This window comes from Acomys minous (genome assembly GCF_964271855.1).
Source record: "Acomys minous genome assembly, chromosome: 12".
NCBI lineage: Eukaryota > Metazoa > Chordata > Mammalia > Rodentia > Muridae > Acomys > Acomys minous.
The window spans coordinates 19,398,891-19,418,951 of NC_140493.1; the positions used below are offsets into that span (position 1 = coordinate 19,398,891).

At 50.4% G+C, this 20,061-nt stretch overlaps 1 protein-coding gene across 3 annotated transcripts; it reads left to right on the forward strand.

Annotated features, from left to right (window-relative positions):
• Window positions 1–2,011: 2,011 nt before the first annotated feature.
• Window positions 2,012–18,713, forward strand: A4GALT (alpha 1,4-galactosyltransferase (P1PK blood group)). 3 transcript variants are annotated; one of them, XM_084748390.1, is made up of 4 exons: window positions 2,012–2,173; window positions 3,134–3,245; window positions 15,065–15,204; window positions 17,234–18,713. In XM_084748390.1, exon 4 carries the CDS (start codon window positions 17,259–17,261, stop codon window positions 18,390–18,392), a length of 1,134 nt encoding a protein of 377 aa, XP_084604516.1. In that variant the 5' UTR covers window positions 2,012–2,173; window positions 3,134–3,245; window positions 15,065–15,204; window positions 17,234–17,258; the 3' UTR covers window positions 18,393–18,713. The 3 variants fall into 3 exon arrangements, with proteins under 3 accessions (XP_084604516.1, XP_084604515.1, XP_084604514.1); XM_084748389.1 differs by lacking the exon at window positions 3,134–3,245; XM_084748388.1 differs by lacking the exons at window positions 2,012–2,173; window positions 3,134–3,245 and adding an exon at window positions 8,765–9,141 and having other exon boundaries at window positions 17,299–18,713.
• Window positions 18,714–20,061: the final 1,348 nt, after the last annotated feature.

Consider the following 20,061-nt stretch of genomic DNA (forward strand, 5'->3'; position numbering starts at 1 on the left):
GCTGGGATTAAAGGCGTGCGCCACCACCGCCCGGCCACCCAACAGCTTTCTTAAGATTAAAAAAAAAAAGCCTTCAGAATCCAGAAAGAACCATAAGATTTCACAGAGCTAGAGTTGCAGGCAGTTGTAAACCTCCTGATGTGGGTTCTAGGAAACGAACGTGGCTCCTCATGAAAAACAACAAACACTCTTAAGTGCTGAAGTGTCTTCAACATTGCCACCCATTTCCCCTCACTGTGTAGCCCTGGCAGGGAAAGCTATATATAGCCCAGGCTGGCTTCAAACTCACAGAGCTCTGCCTGCCTCTGCCTCCTGAGTCCATGCTAGTTTTCAGACAGAAACTCAATGAACCTGGAGAGTTCACTGAGTGAGCTAGATGACTGGCCAGCAAGCTCCAAGGTTCTACCTCCCAAGGGATGACATTGTAGATGCACCATGCTGGGACTGTGGGACTAGCTTTTTTTTTTTCCTAACATGGATGGAAGGACGCAAACTCAGTCTCATGTTTATCTGATATACACTTTATCCAGTCTAGCCATCTTTCCAGACCCTTGTTTGAGGGTCTGTTTGTGCGTGTTGTTGTCTTTGTGACAGGTCTCACTAGGTAGCTCTAGTTGTCTTTGAACTCACTATGTAGACCAGGCTGGCCTCGAACTCACAGACACCTGCCTGCCCCTGGCTCCCAAGTGCTGGGATTAAATGTGCTATGCAGCCGGGCATGGTGGCTCACGCCTTTAATCCCAGCACTCGCGAAGCAGAGGCAGGTGGATCGCTGTGAGTTCGAGGCCAGCCTGGTCTACAAAGCGAATCTAGGACAGCAAGGCTAACATGGAGAGACCCTATCTTGAAAACAAAACAAAACAAAAAAATAAATGTGCTATGCATGGCTTTATTTAAGGGTTTTGGTTTTTTGTTTGTTTGTTAGTTTTTGTTTGTTTTTTGCTTTTTGGTTTTTCGAGGCAGGGTTTCTCTGTGTAGCCTTCCTTGCCTGTCCTGGACTCACTTTGTAGATCAGGCTGGCCTCAAACTCACACTGATCCACCTATCTCTGCCTCCCCAGTGCTGGTATTAAAGGCATGCACCACCATGCCCGGCTATTTTTTGGTGTTTTAAGACTAGGTTTCACTGTGTAACCTTGACTTACCCTGGAAATCGAACTCAGAGATCAGCCTGTGTTTGCCTCCCAAATTCTGGGATTAAAAAGGCATGCATCACCACTGCCTTGGCTCCTTATTTGTGGCTTGTTTGTTTATTTGTTTATTTATTTATTTTATTTGTGTTTTACGATGGAAGAAGCCTGTCATCCCAGAGGCGTAGGCAAGAGGATTGTCATAAGTTTGAAGCTTGTGGGCTAAAATGGGCTGCAGTCTAACAAATCCAAAAGAAAAGTCAACCCTGGGAGTGCTGAGCACAGACTAGAGTGGTCCGGGAAGAGGCAGAAGGAACAGGATCCTCCAAGGTGGGGGCTGGTGCTCTGGAAAAGCGTTAGAGCAAGGCAAAGGGCTGGGTAGTGTCCAAGGGGCTTTCCATTTTCTCACTGCCAGGCACACCAGTTTGCTTGGTGAGAGAGATGAAGTGGGCGGGCAGCGAGGGCGCATTGGCATCTAGCGGGAGAGGATAGCTGCCCCCGGGGAAACTCTGCCACTAAGTAGCACCATGCTGTGAGCCGGGCCTGGATGGTATCAGGCCAGGGGACAGGACTTGGAATAGACGCTGAGCGGCGGCGGTCGTCTGGACTCGATGTCGCCCCTTCTCAACTGCAGAACATGTTAAGTAACTAACACACCCGCTTTTAGCCTGTCCCTCCCCCCATTTGTTAAAAAGAAAACGGAGCCTTGGGAGGCTGAGGCAGGAGGTTTGCTGGGAATTCCGGGGCACAGTGGGCTGGAGAGAGTACCCGCGGGATTAGCATAGCTTTGAGAGCCACGTAGCCTGGGTGGCCCAGAGGCGGCTCACACTTGTTGCCTACCAGCTAGCAATTACTCAAATCGCGCTCCCCTGGACTGGTGTGAGGACTAGCTGCAGGCAAAAGGGACCCTGGTGGCACAAAGGGACCCTCAGGGGAGGGCGGGCGGACCCCGCCCAGAGTTGGAGAGGCGGCGCTCCTGTTCGCTTGGCTCAAGCCACCACCCTCCAGTGCCGCAGTAGCGGGCAGCCGCCGCTAGAACCGCAGGTACTTGGGCTCTGGGTTTGGGTAGCTGGCGCGGGGCGGGGCTGTCCTTGTTGGGATTCGGGGCGCCCGGGCTCTAGGCCGGGCAGGGAGGTGAGGTGCGAGATACCAAGGGCTCGGGTCTCCGCCTGGCCACCTGTTCCACACGCGACAATTGTGCGCGCACCAGTTCCGCGCCTTGGTCCCTCGGCCAACGCCTGCACCTGAGCCGCACCCCAAAGTTGAGCACGGCGTGGCAAGGCCTAGTCTGGACCGGCGAGGGCTCCACAATTCCTTCCCGCAACCCCGGTAGCCCTCGGAGGGTGAGGTGCAGGAGGGCTGGAGGTAAACTGGGAATCCGAAGCCTGGATCCCAAAGCGCTGCTCCGCGACCTTGGGCGCATCGGATACCTGGAAGGTCGCCGCGGGGCGCGTCCAGGAGAGGAATGGATTACCTTTGGAAGTCCGCGCTGGACTTTCCGGATGCTCTGGCTTCCGACCCGCCGAGCACGCGGAAGGGTCTTCAGGTGGAAGGGGTAGCCTGAAAAAAACTGGGGAGCAAGGAAAGGTAGTGTGGAGCTGCCAGCCTGTAATAAACATGTCAGGGCGGCTTGTTTCAAAGCCCAGTGTAGGAAGCAGCTACATGTCAGGGCTTGTTTCAAAGCCCAGCGTAGAAAATAGCTGACAGCCCAAAAAGCTAACGTCTGACCAGATGTGTGAGTGATAGATAAAACCTTAGTAGTAAATTCTGACCTAGGAGCAGCCACGACTGCAAGTTGGTGATAAGAGTGCCGCAGAAAGCTAGATGTGTGAACTAGAGAGGATAAGGTTAAGTTAGTATAAAAACCCCGGGAAGAAGCAGCCAGCGCTCTCTCTCGCGCTCTCTCTCTCTCTCTCTCTCTCTCTCTCTCTCTCTCTCTCTCTCTCTCTCTCTCTCTCTTTCTCTCTCTCTCTCTGTCACCATGATCACCTGAAATGCGGCCAGCCGACGGGGCGCTCTCCCCGGACGGAGCAGACAGACATGCTGTCAGATAACAACCCGAGAACTGGTTCAAGTCGCAGCAGCGAACCTGTTTGGCAGAACTTCGCGATATCAGGTCGTATACCCTAATGGCATAAGCTCCCAGAACATTGATAGTATAAGATGCTAAATGCTACTCCTATTAGAATTAGGATAGTTTTAAGAGTATAATGGAATGGTATTGGTGGCTTGGCCTTGGAGCCTTAGCCGCTGCCTTTTGTTGTAGTTGCCTTTGTATTGCTAATAAACCTCTCTTGCTAAATCGTACCGCTTGCTCTTGGCCTGCCTCCTTCGTTCCGGATTCAGAGTGTAAACTCTCTGCTCGCGACACAGCCCCAGCGCTTGGTCCCGGGATCTGTACACCCCCCTTCTCCCCTTGTTCAGATGAGAACGTATGAGGTGGGATTGGAAGCCTGATGGGTTTTGAAGAGGCTGAGACTGGGAGATTTACCTATACACCCCTCTCACTGTTAGAGAGAGCCCTCTTGCCTCAGTTTCCTCGTATGTCATCTGGGACTAGAAGTTTTCATCTCCTTGGCAGATTCCAGGGAGCCTCTCGCCCGCTGGAGATTAAAAACCTCCTCTGTACGGACCCTCGACTCTTTCACATCCACTGCTATTCAGCTGCTGTAACCCCACCAGGCTCCTAATCGCCCCCTCCCCCGCACCGCTCTGACCTTTCTGCTTTCTTAGGATGGAGAATCCAGTTTAGCACAACTGCCCCTGCGCTCCCCGCTCCCCAGCCTCAGACTTTCCCCGGGTCCCTAAACCCGCTTAGTGTGAGCTTCCTTAGCACAAATCCCATAGAGTCGTCAAACCAAAGACCAAAGCACAAGGAACTGGGAGGAGGAGAAGGAATCCCGGGCTCCTGGTGGTTGTTGATGATGGTGATGGTGGTGATGGTGGTGATGGTGGTGATGGTGATGATGAGGATGTTTCTCCAATGCCTCAGGGGCTGGCCCCTACCGGAACAGCTTAGTAGAGGGGACCTCTTTTGGAAATCCTGGAGGGAGTTTGTTTTGTGTCCTTCCATCAATTATGGCTTTGCAGCTGTCTAGGTTGATAGGATTAGTCCCAGAGAAAGGTTGTGACTCGTGGGAGGGGAGAGTGGTGGATCTCTAGAGGCGACCGTGACCTACCACATCATCCCAAAACAGGTAGAGGTGGAAGAGGGGTTGCCCCAGTCCAAAGTAACATCTTTATTTACCGAGCCTCCTCAACTGGCCTGGTTTTTGTTTTGAAAGGCGTTTGGATCTTTTAAATACTGTTACTTTTTCTTTTGTGTCACCACATCTGCCTAGACACTGTTACATTTTTTATAAATGCATACATTTATACATTTATACATGGCCAGGGTTTCCTGGAGAAGAATTAGCTGGTCTGTGTGAGAATGACTCACCAGCTGGCTCTGCCAAAGCACCGGCCTTGGCACACTTTCTCAGGCTCTGGTGTGTGTCTCTGTCTTCCCTAGAAATGAAACCACTGAGTCAAGCAGTGAGCAGCGAAGAGCAGATGTGAGCTCTTCAACCAGGGCTTTGCCCTTTGCCTGGCCTTTGATGATCATCCTTAATGTACTCTGCTTTTTCTACTTGTGCTGGTACACATGTGTGTTTCAAGAGCTGGGGTTTTCTTCGTTGTTTGGTTTGATTTTTGAATGTATTTATTTTATTGTGTATGGGCCTTTAGATTTATAAGACTATGTATGAGCAGTCTCCCTGTTTGTATGTGCACCGCACCCATGCCAGGTGTCCTCAGAGGTCAAAAAGGGAGTCTGACTCCATGTTAGAATTCGGCTTCAGTCTGCCTACCGGTGATGTCATTGCCTACCTGCCAAGGGGGCATGGCTATGCCAAGTGTATGAAAGAACAGACCTGCCTCTCTCTCTCCCCCTCTCTTACCTCTCTCTCTTTTTAAAAAAGATTTATTTATTGCATATACAGTGTTCTGCCTGCATGTAGTCCTGCACACTAGAAGAGGGCACCAGATCTCATTATAGATGGTTGTGAGCTACCATGTGGTTGTTGGGAATTGAACACAGGACTTCTGGAAGAGCAGTCAGTGCTCTTAACCACTGAGCCATCTCTCCACCTCCTCTTTTACCTCTTATCCCCTTTCTCTCTTCCTCTGTCTCTGTCTCTCTCTCTGGGGTACCCCTCCCCCATTTCTTCTCTCCCCATGCTCACTTAATAAACCGCATATAATCTAATATCTGATATCTTCTTTTTAAAATATATTTTATTAATTTATTCATATTATATCTCAATTGTTATCCCATCCCTTGTAGCCTCCCATTCCTCCCTCCCTCTCATTCTGATATCTTCTTATAATTTTCTTTTTATTTGTTTATTTGTTTGTTTGTTTGTTTATTTTTGAGACAGAGTTTCTCTATGTAGCCTTGGCTGTCTTGGACTCATTTTGTAGACCAGGCAGGCCTTGAACTCACAGCTATCCACCTGCCTTGGCCTCCCGAGTGCTGGGATTAAAGGCGTGAGCCACCATGGCCTGGCTCATTTTCTTTTATTAAACATAAAACCCTGAGCTAGAGTTGAGTCACTGTGTGGTTTCTGGGAATCAAACCCGGATACTCTGAGAGAGCAACCAGTGTTCTTAACAGCTGAGCATCCCCAGCCCAAGGACCTCAGTTTTTCCTTCTTTGTTTTTCTTTTTTCTTTCTTTCCCAGTTTGTTTTAAGCAGTCTCATATAGCACACACTGGTTTCTAGCATGTTATGTAGCCTTAAACTTCCAGTTCTCCTGCTCTTCCCCCCCCCCCCCAATGCTGGACTACAGACCACTGTGCCAGTTTTATGCAGTGCCGGAGTCCCAGGAGCAGGTGGTTTATTTTTAATTTCTCTCTCTCTCTCTCTCTCTCTCTCTCTCTCTGTGTGTGTGTGTGTGTGTGTGTGTGTGTGTGTGTGTGTGTGTGTGTGCATTTGCTCTTGGAGAGCCTTAGCTGCATGTAGAGACACCACACTGGAAAGAGCCAGAAAAGGGCTCTGCAGAAGGCCCAGAGTGAAGGAAGGGGCTGGCTGGTCAGTACAACAGACCGAAGCCCCAGGGAAGCCAGGAGGTAGGAGAAAGGCTGTGTACTCTGGAGTGAGAGAGGGGCGGGAATTGGAAGAAAGGGGCTGAGAGAGCCCTCTTTGGACTGGCTTTGAGCACCTTCTGGGGAGATGGGACTCCTCAGGGGAGGGCAAGGCTTTGCACCTCAGATAAAGGATCTTCCGAGCTCCCTTAGTGCCCCCTGCTAGGGTTAGACTGGCCTTTTCAGGTTCCTATCTCTGGAGTCCTCCCTCTCTCACATGAGACAGCAGCTGTTGACCCCCCCTTTCCCCGCCCCCCCAACACTCCAGGGATGGAGAAACACTCCCAAGGGGGCTGTTCCCTTCTGGCCTTTGTGAATGATAGATTTCAAGAGGTGGAGCCCAGCGATCCTCTTGGGAGTGGGTGTCCCTTGCTTTCTCTCTCCCTGGGGACCCACATTTCCATCTGGGCAGAGCCTTACCTGCAGGGCTGGGAGACGCCCTTCCTTCCTTTCTGAGGTCTGCACACCCTCCAGCCTGCAGCCCTGCCCTGGGCCCAGGCTCGCCACCCCCCACATCCTCACCCCCCACCCCTCACCCCCACCCCCCCAAAGCTCACTCCAGCCTACGTCACAGTCTCTGAGGTCACACCTGCCAGGGGAAATGAGCCAAAGAAGAGCTTAGAGAACAAAGAGCCGAAGCCATTGTGTGGTGCCTCGCTACAGGCAGAAGTGAGGGGCTTTAAAATTCAGTGCCGATAGTGGGGGTGGGGTGTGAGGAATGAGGAAAAAAGAGGAGGAGAGGGCAGGACAGAGATGGGGGTCCCCCACTTCAGGAGTACCTATCCAGGTGTCAGTAGTGTTCCTTTGCTCCTTCCAGAAGTCCCTGGAGGTAGCCCCACAAGGGCCAGAGTCTTGTTACCCTCAGCTGCTTTTGAGACAGAACTTGAAACTCAGGACCCGGCCTTTTTTCATGACAGTGACAGTAAGCCCCTGCTCCAGGACAGTCTGAGGAGAATGACCCCTCTCAGCTGGCAAATGACCTCTGAACCCCACCCAGCATTTCCATTTCCCAGCTGTGCCTTGGTTTCAACACTTCTTAAGATTACAAATTGAGGGGCTGGATGGATAGTTCAGAGGTTAGGAGCAGTGACTGCTCTTCCAGAGGTCCTGAGTTCAATTCCCACCAACCATATGGTGGCCTATAACCATCTATAACGTGATCTGAAGCCCTCTTCTGGCCTGCAGGTGTACATATAGACAGCACTGTATACATAATAATAAATAAATCTTTTTTTTTTTAAGTTTAAAAAAAATTACAAATTGAGCCAGGTGGTGGTGGTTTACGCCTTTAATCCCAGCACTCAGGAGGTAGAGGCATGCAGATCTCTGTGAGTTTGAGGCCAGTCTAGTCTACAAAGTGAGTACAAGACAGCCAGAGCTCTGTTACCCAGAGAAACCCTGTCTCCAAAAACAAACAAACAAAACAAACAAACAAACAAAAAAAGATTACAAATTGATCTGGGTACAGTGGCCCACGCCTGTAGTCCCAGCACTCAGGGAGGCAAAGACAGGCGGATCTCTGTGAGTTCAAGGCCAGCCTGGTTTACAAAGCGAGTCCTGGACAGCCAAGGCTACACAGGGAGACTGTCTCGGAAAAAGACAAAACAACAACAAAATTTGCAAATTGAGCAGGAGGGTGGTGCCTCACATCTCTAATCCCAGCCCTCAGGAGGCAGAGGCAGGTGGATCTCTGTGAGTTGGAGGCCAGCCTGGTCTACAGAGTGAATTCCAAGACAGCCAACACTACACAGAGAAACCTTGTCTTGAAAAACAAACAACAATAACAACAACAAAAAAAGATTACAACTTAAATTGTGGGGCATTATCAGTAGGGTTTGTTCAGGGGGCAGCAGCTGTGGCTGTTTGTTACCTGAATACAAGCTGGCAGAGGAATTAGCATTTGAAATTCCTCAGACTCCCTCTCTGTGCCAGTGTGAAATGTGTATTTTTTTCAGCTGTGGTCAGGACGCCTGCTGTAGACATCACAGCCAAGTTCAGGCTGAGTCGGCTGTCTGCATACCTGCTGCTACTCCACCCATCGCCCCTCCCTGCCCTGTTCCTCCCTCCCTCCGCTCCCTAGCCTCTGCTGTCCACACTTCTGCCCACTTTAGTCATTTGTTTGATACTGGCTTGAACCTAAGGCTTTGGGCATTGTCAGGTCCTACAAAACCCACACAGAGGCCACTGGGTCGCTGTGGTCCTCCCAGCACGTCGCCAGCAGCCCCCACCATAAACCTCCAGCCCAGGGCTGGGCTTCACTCCCCTTCCTGTGGCTTCTGGTCCCAGATGAACCAGCCATTGTAGCCATGACGTCTCCTGGTCCTGATCTTCTCCTGCTCCTCGGCTTCTCACTGGGTCCACTGGCCCCCCGCCTCTTCCTCTCATCTACATGGGCCGCGTTCAGTCCAGAGGCTTCCAGATGCTTCTGACCGTTCCCTCCCTCATAGCTACAATAAAAAACCTTCCCAACTATACCTAGGAGCCGTAATGTCCTTTCCCCCCCCCCCACTTGTGCATGCTAGGAATGTGCTCTGCCACTGAGCTAACTTGCCCTTGCATGTATTTTGTTTTTAAAATGATTGCTGATTAGGTGTGTCTTCACATTGTGTGAAGATCAGAGGACAATGCTATAGAGTTGCTTATGCCTGATGAGTCATCTCCCTGCCCTGTTGCCTGTTATTACTACTATTAATCATATTTTAATTGTGCATGAGCTCGGCAAACGAGCTCCCCACCCTTAGGTGTATGTTGATTAATTTGTTCATGTGGGTGAGGAGATTGAGCCATCTTGACTGAAGGGAAGAGAGGAAGGCCGCCATGGGTGAGCTGGAGGAGAAGCACATGGCCGGCGTGGATGGAGAATCAGCCCAGATGAAGAACATTTACAAGTATTTGGGATTAAGGGTGGGAAGTAGCTTGATAAAAATTACTAAAAACAGACGGCATGGGATTGAGGCAGGGATCCTATGTCTGCCCCACTATGGGAGGTAGAGGATTAATATCTGCCCTGCCCCAGGTTGACTAAGGCTATTTTAAAATATAACAAATGTCAGTGTCTTAATTGATTGCTGCCGGACACACTAATAATACTAAAAATACTGGTAATTTAAAAAACAACAGGAGGCAGGCAGATCTCTGTGAGTTCAAGGCCAGCCTGGTCTATAGAGTAAGTTCCAGGACAGCCAGAGCTATGTAGGGAGACCTTGTCTCAAACAAAACAAAACAAAAGGAAGTGAACTGCAAATCCAGTACAGGACAGGAGTGACCCTGGGAGGAACAGGGAGAGTGTTCTTGGGAAGTTCAAAATGCTCTTGCTTGCATCCTCAGGTGGTGAGGTGAGGTATGGTAGTAACAGTTGCAATGAACCCCAGGAAACGAATTCCCTCCAGGAGACGGTGCTGGGTGAGGAGAAGTTCTCGAGCCAGGTTCAGACAGAGGCAAACGTGCCCAGAGAGAGCCAAGGCTTGTTAGCCCACCTCACAGAAGAGCCTGGATGCTCGTCAGTAGACAGGGCTGCACGGTGACTGACAGCTGCTGGGCTAGGCATGACTCTGGCTTGTACTTAGACCTCAACCTCACTTCCGGACCCTGAAGATAGATTGGGGCGAGGAGTAGCTGCATCTCTTCAACCCTCTTCCAAAAGTGGCCACATTGGAGAATTATTTATTTATTTATTTATGCTTTTTTTCTTTTTCTTATCTTTTTTTACCATTTTCTTGGTGCTGGAGAGGTGGCTCAGCAGTTAAAAGCACATGGTGTTCTTCCAGGGGACCTGGATTCCGTCCCACTTCAGGTGGCTCACAACTGCCTGTCAGACACATTGCTTGCTCCCCCACTCGCATCCCCCATTTTTTTTAAAGGCAGGGTATCAACCTCAGCTTTGCTATTATGCAGGCAAAGATGACCTTGAACGTCTCATCTTCCTGCCTCTACCTCCCAAGTGGTTTGTACAGTGCTGGAGATGGAATCCTGGGTTTTATAGATGCTGCCTGGAGCCCTGGTGCTGATGACACAGACCCTACCGCACGGGCAAGGGACCTGAGGCTCAGGCAGGTGACTTGACTGCACTGGAAGAAGCAAGTGTGACCTCAGATTGGAGATTATGTGCTCTGACAATTCCTTGTGTGTGTGTGTGTGTGTGTGTGTGTGTGTGTGTGTGTGTTGATTTTTTGAAATAGGGTTTCTCTTGTAGTCCTGGCCTGGCTTTGTAGACCAGGCTGGCCTTGAACTCACAGAGATCCACCTGCCTCTGCCTCCTCAGTGTTGGGATTAAAGGCGTGTGCCACCACTCCTGGCTGACTCTTGAGAGCTGGGGGATAGTAAAAAAGAGGTGAAAGGCCAAACACAGCCAAATTGCTCAACTTGGAAATAAGAAGACCATTAGGTCTCTCTCTCTCTCTCTCTCTCTCTCTCTCTCTCTCTCTCTCTCTCTCTCACATGTTTTATTTGCATTGGTGTTTTGCCTGCTTGTATATCTGTGAGAGGGTGTCAGATCCCCTGGAACTGGAGTTACAGGCAGTTGTGAGCCGCCATGTGGGTGCTGGGAATTGAACTCAGGGATTCTGGAAAGCAGCCAGTGCTCTTAACCACTGAGCCAGCTCTCCAGCCCCTTGTAACCTTAGAGATTGCCCCAGTGGCTCTCTTTTCCCAGCCCTTCTTCTCCTACACAGATAACTGACAAAAACCCACCTGTCCTTGTTGTCCATGGAGGCCTGACTTTGAGGCAGGGCCTGAGACTTAAATCATGTTTTCTAAGCTGGTAAGGTTTTGAATCTCCACCCGACCTGGGGCTCAGTCTTGCCACACGTGGAGCCACATGTCATAAGGCCAGTGGGACTCACCCCAACCCAGCCTGACTTTCGTGGCCTGGAAACCCTAGAGACTTATCCATGCTCACTGATGGGGCCACCTCTTTGACACACACACACACACACACACACACACACACACACACACACACACACCCATCCCACTTTGCATGGACCTCCTGGGCCTCCCACTACACAAACCCCTGGGACTCAGCTCCTCAGGCTCCATGTCCTTGGTTCTCCTAAGTGTGTCCCCAAGAGACCCAGCTTGGTTGTTGAACAGAGTCTTCTGTGTCTTCTATCTTATGAGAACCCTTGGACAAGTCCTTTCTCCAGAGGCCTGGGGAGGGGGCATAGTAAGGTACCACATATAGGAAGCCTCAGTTCTTCTGGTACCTGTATCCCCATCAGAACATCTGACCCTTCATTGGCTCAGCACCAGTTTTATGTGATCCATTCTGTTGGCACTCAGCCCAGAGACGGGATCTATGGGGGTTCAGTGTGGGCCACATCCGACCATCCCCGTTACACTGTCTTAGCTCACGGTCAGACAGGAAAACAGATGGCGGGACAGCCACTAAGGATTCGCACTCAGGTTGGCAAACAGTGCTGGGACTGGTGCCAGGCTCTGTCTCTGCCAGCCTGTGTTTCTGCAGTGAATCGTAGAAAGGTTCAGGACTTGGGGTTCAGTTGCAAGGCCTACCCAGGAAGGACGGGAGCATCCTCTGAATCTGAGGTCAGATGGGTACTGAGCGGTGGCCAACATAGCCCAGTACGTAACTTCTATTTCTGGGTCTTTAGCTCTTGACACCAAAAGTCTGGCACCTCAAGCTGTGGTCAGGCACATCCAACCTCACTTCAGGCCTGGCCTCCACCAAAATGCATGGCAGAGTCAGGACATCCCAGGACTCAGGGCCCCAAATACTCAGGAGTGCATTGTGATGGCTGTCTATACATCCACTTATCTGTCTTCCACTGGGTTAAAACTGATTATGACCCCGCGGCATGGTGGAAGTGGAGACAGCACACGCCTTTAATCCCAGCACTCGGGAGCAGAGGCAGGTGGATCTCTGTGAGTTTGAGTGATGGTCTACAAAGTGAGTCCAAGACAGCCAGGACGCCACAGAGAAACCCTACCTCAAAAAGCAAAAAATAACAACCCCCCCCCCCCACAAAACAACATAAGCCAGGCGTGGTGGCGCACACCTTTAATCCCAGCACTCGGGAGGCAGAGGCAGGCAGATCGCTGTGAGTTCGAGGCCAGCCTGGTCTACAAAGTGAGTCCAGGACAGCCAAGGCTACACAGAGAGACCCTGTCTCGAAAAAACAAAACAAAACAAAAAGCCCCAACATAACTATCCTTGTTGGGTGTCTTAGGGTTTTATTGCTGTGAAGGGACACCATGACCGTGACAACTCTTTTTTTTTTTTCAAAAAGCTAAGTGTGGTGGCACACACTTTTTTTTTTTTTTTAAGATTTACTTATTTATTTATTATGTATACGGTATGTACTTGCATGTATGCCTGCACACCAGAAGAGGGCATCAGATCTCATTGTAGATGGTTGTGAGCCGCCATGTGGTTGCTGGGAATTGAACTCAGGACCTTTGAAAGAACAAGCCAATGCTCTTAACCTCTGAGCCATCTCTCCAGCCTGACAACTCTTTTTATGTATTTCTTTTTAATGTATGAGTGCTCTGTCTGCCTGTACACCTGCCAGCCAAAAGACGGTATCAGGTCCCTTTATAGATGGTTGTGGGCCATGTGGTTGCTGGGAATTGAACTCAGGACCTCTGGAAGAGCAGACAGTGCTCTTTAACCACTGAGCCATCCCTCCAGCCGCAGTCAGAGTTCTTAACCACTGAGCCATCTCTCCAGCATGGCCATCGCAACTCTTATAAAGGAAAACATTTAATTGGGACTGGCTAACAGTTCCAGGGATGTCGGCCGTTATGGTCATGGTGGCACACAATCAGGCATGGTGCTGGAGAAGGAGCTGCCTCTACATATGGCTCCTCAGGCAGCAGGAAGAGACTGCCAAACTGGGTGTGGCTTGAGCATCGGAGGCCTCAAAGCCCGCCTCCAGTGACACACCCCAACAAGGCCACACCTCCTAACAGTGCCATTCCCTATGGGCCTATGGGGGGGGATCATTGTCTTTCAAACCACCACCACACTGGGCTATTTCTAAGTAAATTACCTAAACAAGCACAGTATGTTGGGTTAAATACTAGGCAGAATAAACGAAGATAGAAGGCAGGCAACTCTGGAGTTGGGGGTTTGAGGCATGAGGGTAAGTTATGGGACCGAGCCATCCGGACAGAAAGGGTGGGAAGTTATCCAGATGCTGAGGTGACCTTGTGAGTCCTGAGAGACTCAAGAGACAGAACATGGCTTAGATAGGTCAGGAACTAGGGGGAAGGAGGTGTGAAATCAGGGGTGTAAGGCACACACAAGGCTGTCGGGGAACTGACATCTTCACATTTTTTAGGGTCTGTGCAAGGCCATGATGTCATCTGGGTTGGGTTTTTTGTTACTGTTGCTGTTGTTATAGTTAGGGTCTCATGTAGCCCAGGCTGGCTTCGACTTTGCTATATAGCCTAGGATACCCTAGATCCTCTTAACCTTGTCTTTCTAGTGATGAAAACATTTTTTGTTTCGTTGTTTGATTTGGTTTAGTTTTCCAGACAGGCTTTCTCTGTGTAGCCTTGGCTGTCCTGGAAATTCCTCTGTTTGAGACTAGGTTGGCCTTGAATTCAGAGATCCACCTGCCCCTGTGTGGGGAGTCAAGGCCCTAACCAGGCTGGACATAGACCTTGGACCTTGGCTCAAAACGATTAGTGGACCTGGACCAAACAGCCTTGTGACTTCTTTCTCTCCCCCAAGACACTTTTCAGAAACCCAGCTGCCCTCAGTAAGTTTCCACCGCCTGCATAAACTAGCTTCTTAGAAAATAGGACAGAGGGGCTGGAGAGATGGTTCAGAGGTTAAGAGCACTGAGTTAATTCCAAAGGTCCTGAGTTAATTCCAAGCAACCACATGGTGGTTCAGAACCATTTGTAATGAAATCTGGTGCCCTCTGAATACTGTATAAATAGTGAATGAATAAATATTAAAGAGAAAAAAGAAAATAGGACAGAGAGTTTAGGTACAACAGATAACTCCTTTACCCTGCTAAACATCCTGGACGCCTGCTGCCAAAGTTCACCCTGCTCCCCCTCCCAAGTTCCTGCTTACTGACTATATAAACAGCCTGTGAAAAAATAAACGGTGTCAGCTTGATCAGACCCCTTGACTTGCTGTCTGTTCTTCGTGTCTCTTGTCCCCTGTTCTCTCCCAAGGGTCCGAGGGTCCCAGTTGATTGTCCAGTGGGCCCAGACACCTCTGCTTATTAAGTGCTGAGATTAAAAGCATGTGTCACTATGCCCAGCTGTTTTCTTTTAAATAGCATCTGGCTATGTTACCCAAGCTGGTCCCAAACTTGTGTGTGAACTCAAATGTCTCCCAATCCTGCAACCCAGTCACTGTGTCCAGCTCTGAGTTTATTTCATCTTGTTAATGTATGGTTCTTGGCTTTTGAGACAAAGCCTCTCACTAGGTAGCCCAGGCTGGCCTGGAACTTGTAGTGGTCCTCCTGCCTCTCATCTCTGGGATCAAGTGTATGAGCTGCTTTCTTCGGTTCCTCCCACAGCCCTTCCAGCCTGTGGTGCTCACAGAGGTTCAAGGCTCCCACTGGTCACTCCCTTCTCCATTTGACTGGCCCAAGAGCCATTTCACCCAGGGAGTTCTGGTCTATTGTATTGTCCCTCTGTCTCAGACAATGCTTACCCAGGCCTCAACATAGGCTAATGTGTTCAGTTTGGCAACAGGGCAGGACTCTGAAAGCCAAAATTGCTGACCAACTTGCCCTTCTAGCCGGGAAGGGTCTAGCTGCTGACGGCCATTAACTGTCTGACACTTTCTACCTTAACTGTCTGACACTTTCTACCTTCCATCTTTCCCAGGTGGGCTGGCAGGCCTGAGCATCAGAAGACAGGCCATATTCCTGTTGGCACAGAAGATTACCTCCTAACCCAGTGCACATATCCAGGATGCCTGCAGGCTGCTAGAACCTCCACCTCCTCACCATGGACTGCCCAGGCTGGTCAGTAACTCTTTAACCTGGAGAGAGTCCATCCAAGTGGCTCCTACTCCTAATCTCTCCCCTGGGAAAGCAGATCCCAAGAGTCCTGGGACTCGAGTCTCAGCTCCCCGAAGCACCCACCTCCTGTGTCTGGTCCTTTGACCTCCTTCCGCTAAAGGCAGGTGGATCTCTGTGAGTTCGAGGGCAGCCTTCTCCACTGAGTGAGTTCTAGGACAGCCAAGGCTACCCAGAGAAACTCTATGAAGGGAAAAGCAAGACAAAAGATGCAGCTGTCCCCTGGAGTAGCCAAGGGCCTGAGGGGTGTGAATGCAACTTGGAACATACAGCAGGGATGCTGTGACCCAGGGCCAGGGCTGCTGTTAATATCTGGTTATAGGGCTGAGTTTCACCAGTGAACCAGGCGCCCTTTTGGCCACCTCCTTCCAGGACCAGCTCTCTCCCCAGGAAGAGGTAATGTGGTGAGAGCATAGACATGCACGCGCGCGCGCGCACACACACACACACACACACCCCTCATCCACATCCTGCTACTTTCTACCTGGGGACAGCACGAGCAATATAGACTTATCCTTTTTTTTTTAAAAAAAGATTTATTTATTATGTATACAGTATGCATCATCAGATGACATTATAGATGGCTGTGAGCCACCATGTGGTTGCTGGGAACTGAACTCAGGACCTCTGGAAGAGCAGACAGTGCTCTTAATCACTGAGCCATCTCTTCAGGCCCCTATTTCCTTATCCTTAAGGCAGAGATGAGGACTGACCCCTGTCAGCTGCCTGTAAGGGTTTAGCGGGGTGTGTGCGAGGTGCTGCTGGTTAGACGGCCGGTATTTATGGAAAGAGCAAATGCGTGAACTAGGGCGTGGTGGGGGCATAGTTGCAATCTCAGCCCTTGAGAAACTGAGGCAGGGGGATCATCAGTCAAATAGTCTATATAGTGACTGGTTGGTCTATATAGTGAATTCAAGGCCATCCTAAGACCAACTTAAAAAAGTCTTCCAGGTGGGGTTGGAGAGATGGCTCAGAGGTTAAGAGCACTGACTGCTCTTCCACAGGTCCTGAGTTCAATTCCCAGCAACCACATGGTGGCTCACAACCATCTATCATGTGACCTGATGCCTTTTCCTGGCAGGCAGAACACTGTATATGTAACAAATAAATATTTAAAAAAAATAAAAGAATAACTGGGTGGGGTGGCGCACGCCTTTAATTCCAGCACTCAGGAGGCTGAGGCTGGCAGATCCCTGTGACTTTGGGGCCAGCCTGGTCTACAAAGTGAGTCCAGGACAGCTAAGGCTACACAGAGAAACCCTGTCTGGAGAAAAATAAAATAAAATAAAAGGGTAGTTAAGAGCACTGGTGGCTCTTCCAGAGAGCCCAGGTTCAATTCCCAGCACCCACATGGCAGCTCACAACTGTCTGTAACTCCAGGATCTGACAACCTCAATAGGCAATGGGAAAAACACCCATGCACATAAATGAATAATATGTATTTAATGAATAAATCCTTAGAAAAAAGAGCACATGGCCCCAAGTATCACTCTGTCTCTACCTCTCCAGGATTGGGGTTACACATATTGCTGTCCCTGTCTTTCCCATGGTTCCTGGTTCCCAGGATCCTACCTCAGGTCCTCATGTTGTATGTTTTACCCACTGAGACCTCTCTGCAATCCTGAGCCTAGTTCTTCATGTGGTTGAGGCACTTAGCAGCCTGGTCATGGAGCAGAGGGATCAAAGGACCACCCCAGGAGGCCAAGAGAGGTAGGCTTGGTCAGGTAGAGGATGCTATGTGGCAGAATTTTTGCTTCTGACTGTCCTTGCATATGCTAGACTCTGGCTGCACACTGTGAGGGATGTCGGTTCTAGTCCCCAGGTGTTCACAAGTTTACCACACAAGGCAAAAAAGACCTTGCATAGACCCTAGTCTGCAGATATGCAGCCTGCCGGCCAGGGTTCAGCTTATGCCTCTCCAGTCCAACAGACCCTAGGTTTTGGAAACTGATGTTGCATCCCCTGATGTTGGCAGGAAACATGTTCCTTGAGTGTCCTGGATGCCCGAGGCTGGCCTACCTGAATGCTCATGTTTTACAGAACCAATCTTCATGGGCATCTCCTGCTCTGATCTGGAGGGGACCATGTCTAAGCCCCTTGACTGCCTGCTGTGGATGCTCAGGGGCACCCCAAGACAGCGGGTCTTCGCCCTCATCCTTATCAGCTTCAAGTTCACGTTCTTGATCTCCGTCATGATCTACTGGCACACTGTGGGTGCCCCCAAGGACCCAGGAAGGCAGTATAGCCTGCCAGTGGACATCCCCTGCCCCCAGCTGGCCTTCCCTAACCCCCCTGCGCCAGGCAACATCTTCTTCCTAGAGACGTCAGACAAGACCAATCCCAGCTTTCTGTTCATGTGTTCTGTGGAGTCAGCCGCCAGGGCACACCCAGAGTCCCAGGTGGTGGTGCTTATGAAAGGGCTGCCTAGAAACAGCACAGGCCTGCCCCGGAACCTTGGCGTCTCTCTTCTGAGATGCTTCCCCAACGTCCTGATACAACCTCTGGACCTGCAAGAGCTGTTTCAGGGCACGCCATTGGCAGCCTGGTACTTGAAGGCACGGCGCAGGTGGGAGCCCTACCTGTTCCCAGTCCTGTCCGATGCCTCCAGGATCGCGCTCCTCTGGAAGTTTGGTGGCATCTACCTGGACACCGACTTCATCGTCCTCAGGAACCTGAGGAACCTGACCAACACGATGGGCTCCCAGTCCCAATACATCCTCAATGGCGCCTTCCTGGCCTTCGAGCGCAAACATGAGTTCTTGGCGCTGTGCATACAAGACTTTGTGGCCAACTACAATGGCTGGATTTGGGGCCACCAGGGCCCGCAACTGCTTACCCGCGTCTTCAAGAAGTGGTGCTCCACCCGTAGCCTGAAAGAGAGCCACTCCTGCCGAGGAGTCACTGCCCTCCCCTCTGAGGCCTTCTATCCCATCCCCTGGCAGAACTGGAAGAAATACTTTGAAGATATCAGCTCCAAGGAGCTGGCCCGGCTGACCAACGCCACCTACGCTCTTCACGTGTGGAACAAGAAAAGTCAGGGTACACACCTAGAGGCCACATCCAGGGCCCTGCTGGCCCAGCTACATGCCCGCTACTGCCCCATGACACATGAAGCCATGAAGATGTACTTGTGAGGGCCCTCCAGGCTCTCTCATATTACATCAGCATTATCACTGCCTTTCCTGGGAGGCAAGATGACCATGGAAAACAGATGGCTGGGGCTAGGAGCAGAGCTCTGAGCAGCCTGGGTAGAAATGCTGAGGGAGAGGGGTCCAGCTCTCCCAGCCTCATGAGCCCAAAGGGAAGGGCAGAGGCCCTGGGACACTGCTCTGAAGATCTGCCACAGCCCCTTCTGGTGTTTGGTGGATGTGCAAATTCTTCTGGCTCCAGAAAAGGGTTATAAATCCCTTCCCTGTTGTAGATTCTGGGGGCTATAATAAAAGTGACTCACCAAGGCCTAATGCCTCTTGACCGCATAGTACACTTGCGAGCATAGACTTCTGCACACGCCGTTCTACAGATGGGAGCTGGCCTGGAGGTGGCCATTTCATTGGGGTCACAAAATTCACTGGGAGGGGCTGTGATTAGAACTGGGTGGCTGGCCGGCATGGCAGGGGGGCAGTCTGTGGTCCCACCTCACTTCTCAAGGCTCACAAACAGCCAAAGGGGAGGCCTAGCCTATGCATGCCCCTTGATAAGCCTAGATTTATCTGCACACAGGACTCAGTGTGAACACTGAGGAGTGAGGAGGAATAGCTGGCCACAGCCATGCCTGGGAGGGGACTCTGGCCTCTAGAAGCCTGGCCAGGCTCTGGGCAGCTCAGTAAGGAGGTGAGCTGCCTGCCTCCAGAGGTACTCAAGAACAGATGAGGTGTTCAGTGAATTGTAAGCCAGTTATTTCTCCAGTCACTTGAAGAGACCTAACGTCGTAGGGCCTGGAGAGATGGCTCATCCACTGAGAGCACTTTGGCTGCTTTCCCAGAGGACCCGAGTTCGGTTCCACGCACCTTGTAACTCCACCTCCAGGGGATCTGATGTCTTCTGCACTCTGTTAGGTCCTGGGCAGACATGTGCACATGCACACATATACCCAAGAATAGTCTTTAAAAAAAAAAAAAAAAAAAAGATCTCCACAGTCCAGGCTGGCTGGTGTGGAATTTACAGCAATTCTCCTGTTTCAGCCTCCAAAAAGGTAAGATAATAGGCATGAGCTGGTTTGCCCAGCTTCGTCAATCTTTTTTTTTTTTTCTTTTAGTTTTTCCAGACATGGTTTCTCTGTGTAGCCCTGGCTGTCCTGGAACTCAGTTTGTAGACCAGGCTGGCTTCAAACTCACAGAGACTGTCCTGCCTCTTCCTCCCAAGTGCTGGGATTAAAGGTGTGTGCCACCACTCCCCACCTGGCCAATCTTTTTTTTTTTTTTTTTTTTGGTTTTTTTTTTTTTTTTTGGTTTTTCGAGACAGGGTTTCTCTGTGTAGCCTTGGGTGTCCTGGACTCACTTTGTAGACCAGGCTGGCCTCGAACTCATAGCGACCCGCCTGCCTCTGCCTCCCAAGTGCTGGGATTAAAGGCGTGCGCCACCACGCCCGGCAATGGCCAATCTTTTTAATTTCTCCCTTTTCATTTTAGAATTACAGGCTTTACTCCAAAACAAAAAACAAAAAAAACCCCACAAACACTGTATATAACTGTCCACACTGGAACATGTGAATTGATCTCTTAGGGTTGGGGGTTGTTTGGTCTCATGATCATCGTGTAGCTACGGCGACACCCTAAGCATGTGATAACACGCAGAAATGAAATAC

What these genes read in the sequence shown, in the direction of transcription:
- A4GALT (XM_084748388.1), top strand. Translation starts at nt 9,071, where the DNA reads ATGGGTGAGCTGGAGGAGAAGCACATGGCCGGCGTGGATGGAGAATCA. An exon ending in CAGATGAAGAACATTTACAA is followed by an intron (nt 9,142 to 15,064) that starts GTATTTGGGATT and finishes CATCTTTCCCAG; the next exon opens with GTGGGCTGGCAGGCCTGAGC. An exon ending in ACCATGGACTGCCCAGGCTG is followed by an intron (nt 15,205 to 17,298) that starts GTCAGTAACTCT and finishes CATGTTTTACAG; the next exon opens with AACCAATCTTCATGGGCATC.